Source organism: Gymnogyps californianus, chromosome 6, assembly GCF_018139145.2.
Source record: "Gymnogyps californianus isolate 813 chromosome 6, ASM1813914v2, whole genome shotgun sequence".
In the NCBI taxonomy this organism is placed as follows: domain Eukaryota; kingdom Metazoa; phylum Chordata; class Aves; order Accipitriformes; family Cathartidae; genus Gymnogyps; species Gymnogyps californianus.
In genome coordinates this window covers 1802951-1820593 of record NC_059476.1, presented here as the reverse complement: position 1 = coordinate 1820593, position 17643 = coordinate 1802951, and the positions used below count along the sequence as shown (strand labels likewise).

At 41.4% G+C, this 17643-nt stretch overlaps 1 protein-coding gene across 1 annotated transcript; it reads right to left on the bottom strand.

The window, feature by feature from the left end:
• Positions 1-3517: 3517 nt before the first annotated feature.
• Positions 3518-17224, bottom strand: C6H10orf143 (chromosome 6 C10orf143 homolog). Its single transcript, XM_050899054.1, has 4 exons — positions 17144-17224; positions 12424-12564; positions 12230-12295; positions 3518-8510 (listed from the first exon to the last, which is right to left on the bottom strand). The coding sequence occupies exons 1-4, from the start codon at positions 17222-17224 to the stop codon at positions 8481-8483; spliced, it is 318 nt and encodes a 105-aa protein (XP_050755011.1). The 3' UTR covers positions 3518-8480.
• Between the last annotated feature and the right edge of the window lie 419 nt (positions 17225-17643).

Sequence of the window (17643 nt, the reverse complement as noted above, 5' to 3'; positions counted from 1 at the left end):
AGGACTAAGAGAATCAAAACCAAACAAAAAATAAATGACAATTCTGTCCTTCAGATATGTGAAAGCGTGAATGCAAATTCTACAGTCTTATTTTTTCTGATCCCCACTATTCTCTAATCTTATCAAATGTACATTCCCATATTCTGAGTCAGTCTGATAAAGCAGCTTGCTATAAAGAAGTTGCATTAGATTCTGCAGAGCACATTTTCCTAGTAAATCCAATTTCACAATTTTTTCTGGTGACATATTAGCCATTCCTTAGTATATAAAATGTTCTCTGAATATTTTAACTACCGTGTTCTACACCACCACGTAGCATAATGCAGTTGCACGGTACGTGATCTTTCTTTAGGCACCACTCTTTATTGGAAACGCAGTGCCGTTTTACAGTACGCTCCTTGTTTACCCTTTCAAGGGGGAGGTAAGTAACGCTCCCCAGTAAACATCGCGATTACCAGTACCTGCCTTGATGCAGCGTATCTGCACAGTTAGCTTTTGATACCACTGTTTGTCTGTGAATGGAGGTGCCTCAAGGTTCATAAATCTGTATGCAGTAGTATGGGTTCTCTAACAGCAATTCATTTTAATTATGTGAGACATAAAAAGACCACCTACAGATGAGACAATACAGCTGTAAGATTCTCAAGGTTACTATGGGGAATACTTCATAACTGAAGTATGTTTTCCCAAAGGAATTATACTACCATTTGATTTAATTTTTAATTTTTACATTTTAATCAAAAATAGATCAAATGGTGGTGTTATCTCCTGGGAAACATACTTCAGATATGAAGCAGTCCATGTTCCTTTTAAATATGTAAAGCTGCCATTTATGTATAACTCATGAATGACACCCTGTGTTGCAAGCAAATATCATGCGGTGATTTCTATATTGTTTCAGTAACAACACTATAATCACACACAAATACCACTACTACACCTGATTCTACAAAGCAAATGGCACTAAACAGCACGGACTTGAGAAGCTAATACAACATACACCTAGCGCTAAGTAGGAGCCACCACGTATTGACCGTGTGCGCATCGACACTGGCAGGGACCCCATCCCACGGGGCAGCCACACGCCAAGGAAGTTGCCGTTTAGGTTGCTGAAGGCTGGCGTTTGAAAACTCGGATTCGGACACACAGCTCGGTACGGGACAGCAAAGAACCAAGCACACAACACGTTCAAATCCGGACGTCACAACTGAGAGACCTTAACACATACGTTGTCACGGAACGGCAAAGGGGTTTTTGAATTTGGTGAGGAGATATTACTTGACAGAGGACGAGGTTCAGATCAGTGAATGCCTGTTTGATCTTCCTGAGATTTTTTTTTTCTTCTTTTTGTATGTGTTTAAAAAGAAAACAAGATGGCCAATGTTTTTCTGGCTTACTTGTGAAAGTGTTGGGAATAACTCAGGAAGACAGAGCAATGGAGGAGTCTCGATGCCCCTTGACGTGGGACATTGCCCACTGTTCCTGTGGATTTTAGTTCTCACTAACAGTCACTTCAGTAAAATATCTGTCCCCCAGCAATGGAAGCTCTTGGTGCTTCTCAGAGCAATACATACATTTTTGCATACGCGGCATTTATATGGAGTTGTCCTGAATGGAAGTTTCATGTGTGATAAAATATCAAGGTGTAACTCTTCATTTTCGAATTACTGCCCGTAATCAAGGCAAAACCAGCATTATTAGTGTGTGACTATTAATCTGCTAATACAGGATATCACGTTATGTTCTCAGGAACCGCCATACGGGGTTCTCAGGAGAGCTGCTGAGGTTCTAATATGTATAGTTTTCCCAACTAATTTAGACATAAACACCACTAATTTTAAATATATTATTTTCAACATATATTTTGTATAAGTATAAATTTGTCTTCATGGCTAGTCATATACAGACTGCCTCTAAGCCCCACATATTAAACCCAAAATTTTGTTTTTCCATCTTTTTTTGGCAGTCAAAATGACAAGTCGACGCGTAATTATCATCAAATGAATAGTTAAGCGAATGCTAGTACCACAGTCTAAAGCAACTAAACCTAGTACAAAAATTTTACGTAACACAGATAATATATTTATTATTTTCATCAATATTACATTTATCCTACCCCTTTCACATTTGCTTTTGCGCTTCTTGCTGCTTCAGACATCAAACCAGGATTCTCGTCTCGTGCTTCATCTGCTTACCTTTATACAATATGTATGTACAGTGCTAACCAGCCAAAATCCTGCTCATCTATAAACAGAGAGAGTTACTTTACCCTCAATACATGCAAGAATAGGTGACAAGAAAAAAAATGTAAGCAAAAAATGACGCCTTCATCCTCCCGCCCCTTGGTTTCAATATTGCTGTTCCCGAGGACAACCGTTCCTTTTCCAGGACCGCTAGCCTGTCCTGCGTGGCCGAGGTTAGACTTTTCCAAGGCAGACAGTTAAAACCCGTTTTCTCCAGAAAGGAATAAATGCAAGCAAGCAGGTTAACGTGTACTTATTTATCAAACAAGTTCCATTTTATTGTTTGAAGATTTTTGCAGAAATGCCAAGTTAAGGTGAGGGCTTTAAAGGGCAGCGCGCACCCCGTATGGGCTCTAACAGCCGCGCCGAGACCGGCAGCTCCTCAGGAAGGCTTCACGCAGGTGACTGCCCTGTACCCGGGCTCCTCACAAAGCCCTGCAACACCAGGCCTTCGTAGCGCAAGGCAATGGACTCTCTTTTGGGTTAAGAAGAGGTGAACGGCCAAGCTTAGGCGCACACCAGCAAGCAATCGGATCCTGTAGGTGAGCAGTCTGTCGCGGCAGCTCCTGTTAAGGCCCCTACACCTACGCCATACATAGCTCGGAGGTTTTACGCTGGACTAAATTTAGTCTGCTGCACTGAGCAGAAGCTGTCCAAAGGAGCAGCCCTTGGTTCAGACTCCCGTGGGGAGAACCCGATGCGCAGCAGGCGTGGAGGTCCCGGGGCAGACTCATTTTGAGAGAAACCATTTCACGTGCGCTGAAACTGCGCCACCAACTGCAGCGGCGCACAGCAAGTGGCAGTGGTCGGGGGATTTGCTTCAAAACCACGCTGCTGTGAAGCAAAATGATAATCTAAATACAGCAATAGTCTAAGGAGCTCACCGTTTAGATTCATGAAGGTATCTAGACACCTACGTTTCCACTGAAATCCACAGGAACTTCGGTCTGATCCTCAGGTGTTCCAACTAGGTGAGGAAAAACAAAAGCTGGAGACACAGATGGAGAGGGATCGGTTGAAAAATATTAATGTTTAACTCCCTATTAAACCAAACCTGTAGAGGAATTACGTCGTTTCAAAAATCAAAATATTGATTCTGCATATCATTCATACCTCTGGCCCATGAGGGGGAAACACTGTGTGGGCTATACTGCACAAACGAAACTGTGTATAATACAAACTACAAACAGTTTTTATTTACCTTTATACCTCAGTGTCTGCAGAATGCAATTCAATTATTCATGGAATAACAAAACCAGTCAGTATCATACTGTAGCCAAAGTGGTGTTTAATGCTTCTGCTTTTGTAAGTAACAATTTACAAAATACAAAGTTAAAAATATTAGATTATATCATTTTAACCTGAATTAAAAACAGGCCATATGCCTAGTTTACAATATACACGTAAATAAAGCATCACTCAGGTTGTTTTGTGTACAAACCACAGTATTAGGAAATATAAAGAGTATATATTTTTTATCAATAAAACAAAATTTCATAGTTATACAAGGTGAAGAAAAGTCTTACAAAAATAATCTTGAGGTTCTACTGCAGATTTGACACAAATCTGCTTTAAAGAAATATTCACCTGTCCCACCCTGTACGGCATTCATCTGTACCTGTCACAATAGCTTTATGATTCTGACTGACAAATCCTGAAACAAATTACAAACACAGTACATCTATTTAAAAAAATACCACTATTATAAGCTTCCAATATATTAAACTATTAAACTACAATTTGTTTTCATACTGGCTGATTTATAAATGCATTCCTTGCCCCTTCAGAAAGCACAGAGCAAGGAATCGCATCCTAGCTGAAAGATTCACTTCAAAGTTTATCCAGAAGCGTATGCATTCTCATTTGTGAAAAAGGCCGGGATAACGATGATGTTTCTAAACAGCTAAACACGTTTCTCATCAGCTGGAGAGGTGAGCTAACACTTCAGAAGGAGCAGGGCCGGCAGGCGGTCTGCAGGGACGCAGGGAAGCAGGCACAGTGACACGCAGCAGCTGCTGCTTTGCCCCACGACGCGACGCACGCATGACGTGAACTCCAGCTCCCAAAGTGAGCAACACCAGCTACTTCACTTTGGGATACTTTACACAGCATGTAACTGAACTGTTCATCTATCCAGAGTACTTTATTTATCAGCAGTAGCATTCCCAGAAATGTAAGTAAAAATCAGTGCAAGTTTTTGTTGGGACTTACGGCCTCCCGCAACAAGGAAGAATGCAGAACGCTAATAAAAAGGTACAGCGCAGTGACCCTTCTGCCTTGAACTGCAACTCCCAAAGGCTTCTTCATTATTTTTTTTAATATTGTAAGCTAACTCAAGAAAAACAGAAAGGAGGGAGCTGCTATTTTTGACAAATACTAGGGAAGAGCATCCTTACACTGCGCAAATTAAGCATGAGTATACACACGCACTTGAATTCTAGTCATACAGGAACTGCTTCTTAAATATTGAAGATACCAGTGCTTAATAAAAAGAGCGAAGTCAAGTTTAACATTTTCCTGAGAGCCAATACGTTTTTTATACCAACAAACAACAGCAAAGAAAAAAACACTGTGGGAAACTATTGACATTTTCATAATTTCTGTGACATTTGATGTTCAAGGCTTAGCTACGAGGCAAGAAAGGACGCCCACAACAAAACCCAATATAAAATACTGGTTTTGAATCTGTAAAAAGTCTTTCCATTCAACACGTGTCCCGTTTCTTGGACTCTTCCCATGCGTCTGCCTGCTACCAGTCACTAGAGCATATAGGATATGGAACTAGGTGTTCCCATTTGACCCAGTCTGGTGCTTTCGCAGTTAAACAACTAGGGAAGATTATCCTGGACACTGAAATGTTAGGGACGCAAAAATTAAAACACTTATCAACTCTGAAGGAACAGAAAGATACAGATGGGTTTTCATAGAAATCTTTGCTAAGGAAGAAAGGCAGCACATTTCTGTATCAAAAACTTTTTTTTTTTTAATACTCACTCTTTCATTACAAATTGCGTTATGATGCAGCAGAGAGGGTAACTGCCAACTGGTTTTCATTCCTTTTCTATTCTAATGTATTTTATTGACAACAGTGTAACTACATGAAAGTGGTAACTGGGATAGGCTGAAAGTGAGGGCAGTTAACTTTCCATGAGCTAATCTATTTCTACTCTCCTTTTTGGAGTTCATTCTCAAAACAGATGAAATTGGTAGGGGAACAGAGGGGTTTTTTATTTAAATATTATTATAGAATTGATCTGACATATCCTATATTGTGTTCCTAGGGAATGCAAAAGGCTACAGTTAAAAACAAACAAACAAAAAGAACCCTACTTGTGACCATTTTACTCAAGTTTAGTTTCTATAGCATAGCATTTAGATGTTCAAAATGTACACGTGAATAACGTAACTACTCATCAGTTAGACTTGATGTACACTGCAGCATTATATTTTTAACAGTGTAAAGAAAGTACAACAGGCCCATGTTCACACTGCAGTCAAAAATAGGATAAAGTTCTCCTATTTGGTTCAGCTGTATAGCCGCAGTAATCTCCAAGGACAGTCTTGAGAGTCAGGGTGGACAGTGTAATAAAATACCTGCACAGTGTGCAGTAACAATGGGAAGACTAATACGAAAAAATTACATTAAAATCGAACACTAGTATGACTTCATCAGCCTCTGTAATGCAGCCACGAACTATGACCCGTCCTGTGATTTATGTATGATAAGATTTTACAAAAAAAGCCCAAGTAATGGTTACTCTAAAAGGAGAAGAATTAAAAAGAACATGGTACAAAACCTATGAGGACCATAAGGAAAATGAGCTGGTTCTCAGTTTTACCATATTCCATACCAGATTAAAACACAGTTAAGTTTAAAGCAAACAGAAGAAATATATACACAGGTTACCTGTGAATTCTTAACATGATAAAATTTGAGTAATTTAAATGAAAAGCACCCTTTTGGTTTGATAATCCATAGACATATGCCCCGTGTTTAAAACATGATGGCATACTTCTTTGCTCTAATATATTCTAGCAGAAAACTCTTCCATCATGGAGTCCAAGTCTATTTTTGGTAATCTCCTCTTTGGATAAATTTTGACCATACACTGTTCTACGAATCATTACGTGTCATACATTTTACTTGATGAAGCATAACAGGTTTTGACTAATTTCGCAGTAACTAAACTTCCAGATACCTTTTAGCCTTTTACCTTCAAGCAGCTATTTCAACTTTCACAGCACAGGAACTGATGCTTAGCCATCTTTTTTTTTTTTTGACTGCTATTATTACCAGTATTTTTAAAAAACAATGGCTGAAAAATGTTGTAAAAATGAATTGCCCACAAAATATGATCTAGTTACCTTGGTAACAAATATGTAATTTCAGTCTTTAGAAAACATTTTGTATTTTTATTTTCCATTAGTTGATAAACTCCGATATCAGTATACAGGAATTTGCTCATCGTACTGTCATTTCAAGTGAGGGTATTTTCCTTTCCAGGTTGCATAGATACTATTGCTTGCATCAACTTGTATTGGGACTGGGAGGATTCAAGATGAGCTTCAGATCTTCAAGGTAACAGGGAAAACACAATTTTTAAAACCACTGTGTTTCTTGGAGATTTGATCTTTTAATGGATTGTACTGTTCTTGTGATTGAATAAAATTTTGAAGTGTCTGAAAAATTTTGCTTTGAAAATATTTATTTTCAATATAACTAAAATTTATACTGGCTTGGAGGAAACTTATTCTTTCCTAACCAAACAGTCTGTACGCCAATTTAGTGCAGGTCTGCTTTATAGACTTATTTCCTCATCTATTACTCAATTCAATATTTATATGACATTCATATATTTAGGAAGAATATCTCCTTAATAACAGTCAACTCGGTGCTAGCTACAACTCAACACACAATATGGGGAGCATTCTAGGACTCTGAAAAACCTTTGTCTAAGGATTTTGCATTCTGATAAACCCCACTGGGAAACTAACCTTTAAAAGCCTGTCACTAGATTTTTGCAACTTTGGAGCTACCATTTTAATTTAAACTGGCTACTGGCTGCTCTCAGAACAGGCGAGGCCAAATGCTGTTACGCCTGCCGTATCTGTTTTGGGTTGAACTCTGCCCGAAAGCTGAGTGGCAGCAGGGCACAGCTATGGCTCAGCAGTTCTCCAGACAGCGGAGATTGCTTTCTTTGTGAACTTTGGCAGGTCACAGCAATTCCCCTCCAGTGCAGAGGGTTAACACACTGCCACTCAGTTCTGAGCTTTCAGGACCCTTCTGCCTAAACCAGAGCAGCCACTGAAGTGTTACACCCAAAGAGCAGAACTTGGCTATCTTAGAGTCTAAAAATCTGAATGTGTTTAAGGCTTATATAGTCCTATACGCTGGCAAAATGTAGATGAAATTATTTGTGACAAGCCAATAGAAATATGTCGGATGACAAGTTCAAGACTTTTTAAACAGATCACAGTAACTGGAAAGACAGTCAGGGAGTGTCAGATGCTATCTTAACAACTTTGTGAGGACTCTACAGAGCTGAATTACTATTCATCTTCGCTTTATAGAGGGCTGTTCAAATAATACTCCTTTTTCTATTAGACACTTACCTGCCACATTCACAAACTCTGCTTGTTATAAACAAGCTAGAAGTATAGCGTGTAAGATACCTGAATTGGATGCATATTTTGGATTTAAATGTAAATTTCAGCAGGACTTTTACTGGCCTTCACAGCTGCAAAGCTGAATAGCCCTCTAAAAATGAAGACATTTCTGTCCTCCTACTTCTGCCTGCACATACAGGGCTGCGCTAAAACTGCAGGCCCTGTACCCATGTAAATGCAAGGACCGTTTTCGAAGAGTATCAGAGAAAGTGCCCAAGAGAGAGGAAAATCTCTTGTATCAACATGACCTTTGGCCCAGCCCCAGGTGAAGACTGGGCCAAAGGCCAGATCAACTTAACTAGTCTAAAACATTAAATCAACCTTTTTTTTTTTTTTAAACATATACTGAGCTACCTTAAAAGCAGAAGCATTTTTTCAAGTGTAAAAACAAGGATATCCATAATTGTGCACTGAAAGAGTAACACATACAGCAAACTGCTATATGCTGAATACCACACACAAATCCACGCCGTGAGTGAATGTACAGATATCCAGCTGTACAGGCTTCACAGGTGCATCTTTAGAACTTAAAGAGAAAAGCAGTGTTGCTGATCTGCCGTCTCTCAATTTCTAGAAGCCCAGGATATGATTGAAGTGTCCCTGAAATGACAAAATTTCATGTCACTAAAAATTATCTCATCAAAACCTGAAGTCTTTTCCTCAGTATATGTTTTCAAACTTTATTTTAAGAGAAACTGACAGTTCCACTAACTGCATCACAAATGGTCCCCTTTTTTTTCCTGAAGGACTAGTGGACAACTAAAAAGTCTGGACAGTAAAGGGACCGTTCTGTGTAACCTGTATAAGGAGCATGACTGAGTTATGATACTAGTTTTGCACACGAAGTTGAAATACACCCATAGAGAATATAGACAATTTTAGCATCATACTTGTATACCTTATTCTATTCTACCATTAAATGTTTAAAGATTTTGAGGATAGAACAGAAATTTACTTTCTGGTTGGCAACTTTTATTTTAAACTCGAGTCTGCATTTGTTTATACCACATTGTATTTGTCTAAAGAATGTATTCAGAGTAACACTTTTAGAACAAAAAAGCATTACCTCTAGTTATCATACAACACAGAAAAATCTCAAAAATGATGGTGGCGTTCTTCCCGCCCCAAAATCCTACCTAGTTTCTTTCTAGTTAACATCGCTTCTTCCTCTTCTTCTAAGTTCCTGCCTAAATAGTCCATAACACATTAGTCCAAAGAAAGCTTACAAAAAATGCAGCTAAAGTAGTACTCTTTTCTCAAATTGTGGTTTAATACACATCTACTATTCCTTCTGAAACATGTGGTAGTCATTAAACGTAGAAAAAGAGGCTGAAAAGTTAAGAGAGCAAACCTAATAGTGATACTGCCTTTAAATACATGTTGAAGTTCACAGCACTTATAGTAGTGACACAGAATTAAATGCGCTCAGGAAAGCTGATGTTAGTCAAGTTCCTCCCATGACTGATTAGCTCCATAAGTATTATGATTTCTTGATGCAAAATACAATCCTGATAAGACTATCCACAACAAGGAAAAACTGTCTGAGGCCAACATGCTTTCTGTTTGACTTGTTCCAGTTTGGATGTTTTAATTTATTTGAATTTCCCTACCATCAGTAGAATAAAGCTTCTTACAGGATTTTAACATTATTGTGAAAAAAATTTACAACGTTCTTTATCTTGCTATCTGTAGGCTCTTCCCTTCTGTTCATTTCAGCTGTTCTGAAGGACTTCCATGACGCATGTTAACCACTGTGACAGTCTCTGATTTTCCTGAAGTGAAATTTTAACTGTTAACAAAGTTATCTGAGCTCTTACTGGCTTACTAGACATTATACTCTTAGTATAAGCTTTTTATTATTTTAAGAATGAAGATAATTTAGTAATATAATTCCTACCAAATTTTTTGAAATGTAACTGTATTATCTGTTATGTTACTGGCCACAAATAACTGATTATCCGAAGAGAACACAATTAACAAGTCTATAAGATCAGTTCATCATCCACAGGTTATAGACGAATCATGCTGTGAATGCAAGGACGCTCACAGAAGCCAGTTTATATCATGGTGGTTACGTGAGCTCAGCACAACATGAATTCAGCTATACCGGAGCACAATTCTGGCTGCTCTAGTCCTGTCTTTGTGTGGCATTACATCCAAACTAGCAAACCCTCCTAACAGGAACTGAGAGCAAAAGAGTCTCTCCTCTCTGCAAGAGCAAGCTACCAGTGCAAAAGCAGTCATGTTTTTCTTTATCTGGATTGTTCCAGCCCCATGACTCAAATAATGGAGACTGAATATATACGCTAACTTCATTATTCCATTACCAAACATTGTATGTTACTCCTTAAACACTAATTTGTATTTGACATTTTGCAACGCACATTGGTAAACTTTTTCCCCCACTGCAGGGTACATCATGGAGATCAGAACCATATTTAAAATCAGTCATATTTAAAATCACCCTGCTTTGAGCAAAACATTTTCCATTTCAATTCAACAATATGAGGCTAATTTAGCAAGAAGTCTAGTGAATAGCTCTACAAGGGCTCCAGATTTTTATAACACTACCTTGAGTTTCTATATTGTAAGCACAGAAGGACAGTCAAGTAGAAAAATTCTCTAGTTTTGAGATTACAGTTCTCACTGAGTAAAGTTAGCAAGTTGTTTTCCTTGTTTCTTACAGCTGTAGCTGAAAAGCATTTAAAAGTGAATAGAATAGGTCATCCATTATAACCAAACTTCAATACATAAATGTTTGTGGAAGAGGTGAATGTTACCTCCTCAAGCTATCTGGCTTTTATCTCAAGTTCATTACTAGGCCATAGGAAAAAAAACATGTCAGGCTAATCTGACTTAAAATAGAAATGGTGTTATTTGGAATTCCGGTATTTGTACTTCGTCATAGTTTTCCAAAATTAAGTGGTCACTGACATAGAATAATTTTTACAAACTCTTATGTTGTCACTGTAATTCTGGAACACAGCAAAACTGACTTCCTAATGTGCCAATTTGGGTTTAAATCCCAAGATGTTCTTTTCTTTTTTGGGGTTTTAATCCCCGAGATGTTCTCCACGCCCCCAAAGACAGCAACACATCTGGGAAGTTCAAACTTGGTAATCCACACACGTGGTCATACTGGCTTCTATATTCCTAAAGCCAGCCCTGGATCTGGTTTCTATTTTATTTTTAGAGATGAGCAGAAATAAATTAACACAGTAAATATCTTTTCAGTCACAGCTCCTGACTTATGACAGCAACCTCAGTCTCACAGCATTCAACAGAAACTTTGCCATTAATTCCATCAAATCAAAGATTTTGCTATAAACATTCAGCCTTTCTGAAGAAATGCATGGCATTCCCCTCATTTTTGGCTCAGTAAGGAATCCTGCGTGATGGTTCAAAAGGATACAGAGGATGCAACCAGAAGTCAAGAGTAGCTCCCATACATTTAAGAAACTTCCTGAACTTTGGTTAGGCAATTTGCATGAAAAACGAAACTGCAGGAATACCATAACCTCTTTCACTATTACCAGCCATCATCTCTTGGGGGTTTTGGCCTTCTATCCAGGGCTAAAAAGAGAGTGGTTAAGATCACAGTCATCTGTGGGATAGTGGGAGATTCTAGTGCTACTGCTGCAGTACTACAGCATACTACACGGTGCCAAGTCATAGCTGTGACTACAGCCTACACAATTAAAAAAAAAAAATACAGGTTTTAAACAGCTGACTTTGGATGCCAAGAGGAACCTATCTGAATCAGCTCAGAAGTCAGCACTACTCAGCTGTCCAAATACTTGCACTGTTTCTCAGAAAAGTCAAGCTGTCTGTGCCAAGCTCTGATTGCTACTGGTTCTTTAGCTAGCATGTTTAAAACTAGCTCTGGTATGTCTACAGTATAATATTTTTAGGCTATGTCTACTCGTTGGAAAGGAAGCATCCAATTAGAGGAAAAATAGGAGACAGAATGGGATTCCTCAATATTTTATTATGATCCAGTAAGTCAAGGACGATATAAAAATGGGGTAGAGGAAGTTGTACGTTAGTGTTTGCTTCAGTTACTTCCTAAACTCTGCTTTTTAGAGTGAATTTGAAAAATGTGTTTGCAGTCTCCATATTTTCCAACTGCTGCTGGAAACATATTAGTTTGTGCTCTGCTGGCGTACCTCAGAAATGCTAAATCAATCTGCCTTCTTTTATTTACATGCTTTATTCCTGAGAAATGTAATTGCGGTTTTTATTAACTTTATGTTTTATGGATCTAATACTTAAGAACAAGTCTATCTTTTATGTCACAGAAAGAAGGTTAATATACTTACAGATTCTCCAGCAATACATCTTGGGCAAGGCTGGGCAGTACCTCTGCTTCCATGGTTTTCAAAAATCTAATGAATAAAAACATATACAAAGCCATAAAAAAAAGAGGGGGGGGCAATTATTTGCAATTTTATTATAAAATGTATTTTAAATGTGTCCTTCTAAAAAAGAGATGCTGTTAACAGTGTAAACGTACCATGGAATTTTGCTTTGTCTTTGTAGCCCAAGGACCACAGTCAGTGGAGATTTTCTGTTTAGAATCCAGCTCCATGGCACAACCAATGAGGCGAGCATCAGCCTCATTTGGAATGCTTTCTAATGGCTTGCACGCTCGCTTCTGAAAGAATCAAAAGCAACATTTACATGTCTTCGCAAGGCACAGGCCATTGAATACAAGTTTTCAGGATTTTATTGTTTATGACTGATACGGATCTCGCATTCATTTGGAAGAACAGTAAGTCAGTAAAATGCGGACTATCATACGCTAGGCCAGAACACCAAAATTTTGCATTTAACACTGCATCTCATGCTGGATGAGCAGGGAAATCTGCAGATCTCACTAGACGTCTCTGTGCCTCAGTTTCATAAACTAGGGATAAAATGCCACTGGGAAAAGAGCATACTTCACCCTCTATTAATGTATAATTTAGGATGGTGTTTATCAAAGGAGCGGATCATGGGAAGTTGTGTGAAATGTCTAATTACATCAAGGAAACGGAAGGAAAACCCTGAAGCCAAGTCAGACAGCTATGAAGACATATTTTGTAATGATTTTTGCATCTTTCTCTGAACATTGTCACCTTTTTACAGCTTTCCATTGCTATATAATCAATTAACTTCACGCTCTCGAAGCTCTAACCTGAGCTGTTATCCCATACTGAACGACGTTTGGATGTCCTGCGAATCAAAGGCACCCGCCTCCGGAGACAGGGCTGGCCTAAGCAGGGATGTCTTTCTCACAGTGCTCAGGGACCCAACACAAGATCAGCGGTCCCCAGAAATACCGCTTTACTACTCTGTGAGAACCAGGTTAGGAACTAGTAAGGGTAAGATGCAAGTCTGTGGAAGACGCCAACTGCAAACTTTAAGAAGAATATCCTTGGCCTGTGACTGCTATCCCATGCAACGGGAGGACTACGTAAATCCCAGGGTCTCCTTGAAATTCTAACAGCAAATTAACAGAATAATGGGAAATTTCAGAACTGACACAGACGTTTCAGGGTCTGACTCTGAATTCCAAACAGATACACATGCTTTTGAAATTTTTTTCTGATGCCTTTCTGAACAAACTTTGTTTAAGGAACAACAATACTCGATCTCTTTCACAAGCATATGATTTCACAGGCAGAAGATGTGTTGCCACAGAACTAACAGACTATTCAAGCACAGAAACTAAATTTAAAATTTGAGTATGTTATGCAAAAATGAAATGGATCAATACAACAGGAACCTCAGCGGAAAACAGTTGAAACGAGAACACTATCAAGGAATACAGGATATTTGGATGGGAAGTAAATCAAAAAGTGAAATATGTATTGTACTAAGAAAGTGAATAATGTAATAACAAAAAGTCTGAGAAGGTCCTCTAAAGACAGACCGCCTTCCACTGGGAAAACATTCTCTTCCCTTTGTTGCTGCAGAACTCGTCCTTTATTAAAAGGTACAGCAGCGTAACTAGCAAGATGTGTGAGATGAAGGAGAAAAGGGAAAAAATGACTTACTGCCATACATCAGAAGAAATTTGGCTTATTAAAAATAAATTCAAGGTATTGTTTTTTGGGGGGGTGAAGATACTTAGCGTCAGTGACAGGAATTCAGCATACAGAGTAGATGGCTGACAAACTTATCATACCAATGCCAAGACAATTTGTGGAAGTTTCTAGCACAGGCTGGCTTCAGGGAAGACTTCACTCTCTGGAATTCTCTCTCTCAGGAAAGAAACAATCAATACATCAATCCTGCCTGCGCACAGAACACACTTAATGCAGGATTCAAAGAGCCTGTGATTAATAAGGATCAACGAGCCAGCAATTCAAAAGGCAAGCAAGGATTTCATCAAAATGACTACTTTTGTTAGGGAATGATCATGCTACATCCAGCTTGGAAACATAGTTTAAGACAAGCAACAGCAAATCACATACTGTCCTACAACAGGGAGAAAACGGGTCTCTCTGCAGAGAAGGTATTCTGTAACTCCCTTTTCCAGCTGGCAAGTCCTGGAAAAACACATGCAATTTCCCTGATGCTGAAAGGATAAAGGCCTCACAGACGCTGCTTTTCACAAACAGTGAAACTAAACTAGTGCAAAAACTAGCTACATCAAAATAACTAACCTAAATGCAATGGAAAATACTTTTAAGAAAGACTACCACTTGCCTTTTTTTTAATTTAGCTGCACGATTTAAAGCTCTCCTATAAATTTAATACGTTCATCAAAAGCAATTTCTGTTTTGTTTACCACATTTTTAAAAGCCAGGCTAGCCTCTGTTTTGTGTTTCATAAGCAGCTGTCCTATAGGTATAAAACAGGTCTCCATCCAGCCCGGCTTTACTTAGTTTAGCTCCACTGGATACCTTCATGGAAAAGACAACGATGGCCATGTGTAGATGCTCCCCGTTATTAGGGCCCAGCTCCCTACTGAAAGAGGTGCAGATGGCTCAGTTTGGGAAAGCAGAAGGAATGTGAGGTCCATGCAGGTCCTTGTTCTGGGAAACTTTGCTCGCAGTCCAGTCCCAACCAGAACACGCCATGTGAATAGCTCTAGCCTTGATTCTTTACTGGCCTCTAAATCCAAATGCCTTAAAACCAGTACAACATCAATGAGCTCCATCCTAAAGCAAGTTTCTGAAATACACGCAAATAACTACATCAAGGTACAAAAGGCAAAAGGAAATCGTATGTACATATATATAACATACAGTAGGAGCTGAGGGAGAGCAGAAAAAAACGTAGGGAATCTTCCCCAGTTACAACAGCCACTAGCACAGGACACTGCATGATAGCAGCATCAAATAAGAGGATGATTAAGACTCCAGAATAGTTGTCTCCCCAAACCCAGGGATCGGTTTGGCCCTGCTTGCTTCAGCCAGTAGAGCTGATTCAGCGATAACATCTCTGCAAAGGGCGGCTACAGGGCTCGTAATGACTTCAAGCCCCAGTACTGGCAACGGCTTAAAACCCAAAAAGGACAGAATCCCAAGCAGAGGAGTGACAAACGTTCTGCCATTAGACCTAAAAATGTGCAAAACTCCGTACAGCGCAGCAGCTGCTATGAGTTACAAAGGAAAGCACCTTGTCTGCATTGCCACTTGGGCTCACGCTGTTAGCTAAAATTTAAAATAGTTGTCAATTATTTAGCCAAGAAATCCCTGCACCACACTGAGCAGGTACTAGAAGACGGAGAGCGCAATGCGATTAGTAGGCATCACCTCAACAGTCAGAAAGGTTAAGCGTAGGTGTTTCACCTCACATCTAAGACAGAGCACGTGACTGCAGCAGCCCAACTGTTCACTTATATGCATTAAGCAGCGGTGACTCAGTTGGAATCTGGACCGTAACAACTGCTGTTACAGGAACAAACCTCCCTCTGATGTCTTGTCTAGGCTACTCGACATAGAAAACGTTCTGAACTGTAACAAGAAGAGTTCTCTTCTAAAACTACCTTGCCGAGCTTGACTCATGTATTCCGCTATCTACAGAAGCAGCGACAGCAATTCTGAGTTTTTCTCTGTCATAGAAGTTTCAGAAGAATTTTATCTGGTCTCCAGACAACTGGCTCATTAACGCCTTCATTAGTGGACAAACTGCAATTTTTGAACCAGAAGAAAGCTATTATTTGTCTCTCTAACCTCAAAAACAGGAGAAATTCCTTCCTTCCTATGTAACCTTGTCAGTCACAGTCAGAAAGTTCACCGAACAGACATTCCTCTTCTCTGCAAATGGTGTTCCTCTGATAAATGAGGTTAGCCCCTAACTACGCAACTTTTTGCTCATGTCACGCATGAACGGGGATGATCAAGTGACAGCGGGGCAGAGTGTGAACACCAGGATAAGTTTTTCTTGGAACTCCCGTTAACTTTCGCAAAGTTAACAGCTTGGCACTTATTAGGATGAAAGATGGTTACAAGGCGGTGGATGAGAGACACCTTGTTGGGATGAATCCGACTGGAGAAATACACACACACACAAGCTCAGCTGAAATGGAAAACTATTCCAGAAGCCACACACACGAATGCTAAACACACCGTTCTTGTGAGGCACATCCTGGAGCCAGGACAGCAGGAAATAGATAGCATTAATAATGCCACCTGGTAAAGAGGGGATCAGCCAAAAAAAAAAAAGAAAAAAAGAAAAAAAAAGAAAAGCTTGTTTAGTGAAATTCCACTTAAAATTATGAGTGTGTGCAGACCCCGTCTCCAGGCGGACCAAACGCTCGATGGCACTTACACAGCACTAACTCCCGGTACCAGTCTCCCCCGCGGGCGGCTGCACGCCGCCACGTTAACAACGGGCTGGGGGAGGCCAAGGGGCACCGCCACCCCCCTCCGCACCTCGGCACCCGGGCCGCGGCCGCTCCCGCCCGGCCCCGCTCCGGGCCGCCTCCGGCCCGGGACTACTGCCGCCGCCAGAGGGCACCGGCCGCCGAGCCCCCCCCGGGGCCAACGGCCGCCTCACAACCCCTCACAGCCCCGCGGCCAACGGCCGCCGCGCCGCCTCACCACCACCCCTCCCCTCAGGGCCAGCGGCCTCGGGACCCGCCGAGCCCGGTAAGGCTGCGCGCCGGGAGCCGCCACCGCGGCTAAGCCGGGCCGGAGAGGCCGCTCCCGGCGGCGGTAAACCCGCGGGGCGCTCCCCTCCTCCGCCGGTGCCGTGAGGGGAGGCCGACCCGCCGGCTACCCGCCGCCCCCGCAACTCACGCGCTCCGGCTCCCCCGGCTCCGCCTCGTACGCGCGCAGCGCCCCCCGCCGCCCCCGAACGGGCAGCGGCAGCGCGGCCATGGCGGGCGGGCTACCGGTCCGCGGCTCCGCCGCCTGACAGCCCCGCGGCCGCTCCGGGCCCTGCTGCCCGCGCGGGGCGGGGCCGCGGCCGGGGCCGGCGCAGCGGGGCGAGCCCGGGGCGGGAAGCCGCCCCTCGCTCGCGCTGTGGGAGCCTGGGTGCGTGACATAGGACCTCGCGACGGCCGGTGTGACGCACAAGCGTTACGCAGCTGCTCCGCATTTACGGTGCAGGCGGTTACGGGGGCAGCGAGGTCCCGCGGAGCGGGGTCAGCACTGGCGGCTGGCTCCGCCAGCCTCCGCGCGGCTGACGCGGGCCGTAGCTCTGACGGAGGGGAGGGACGACGTGACGTCATCTGGAGCGGTAGTGGTGGTGGGTCATCACGATCAGTTTTACGAATTCGCGTTTTTTTAACTGAGCG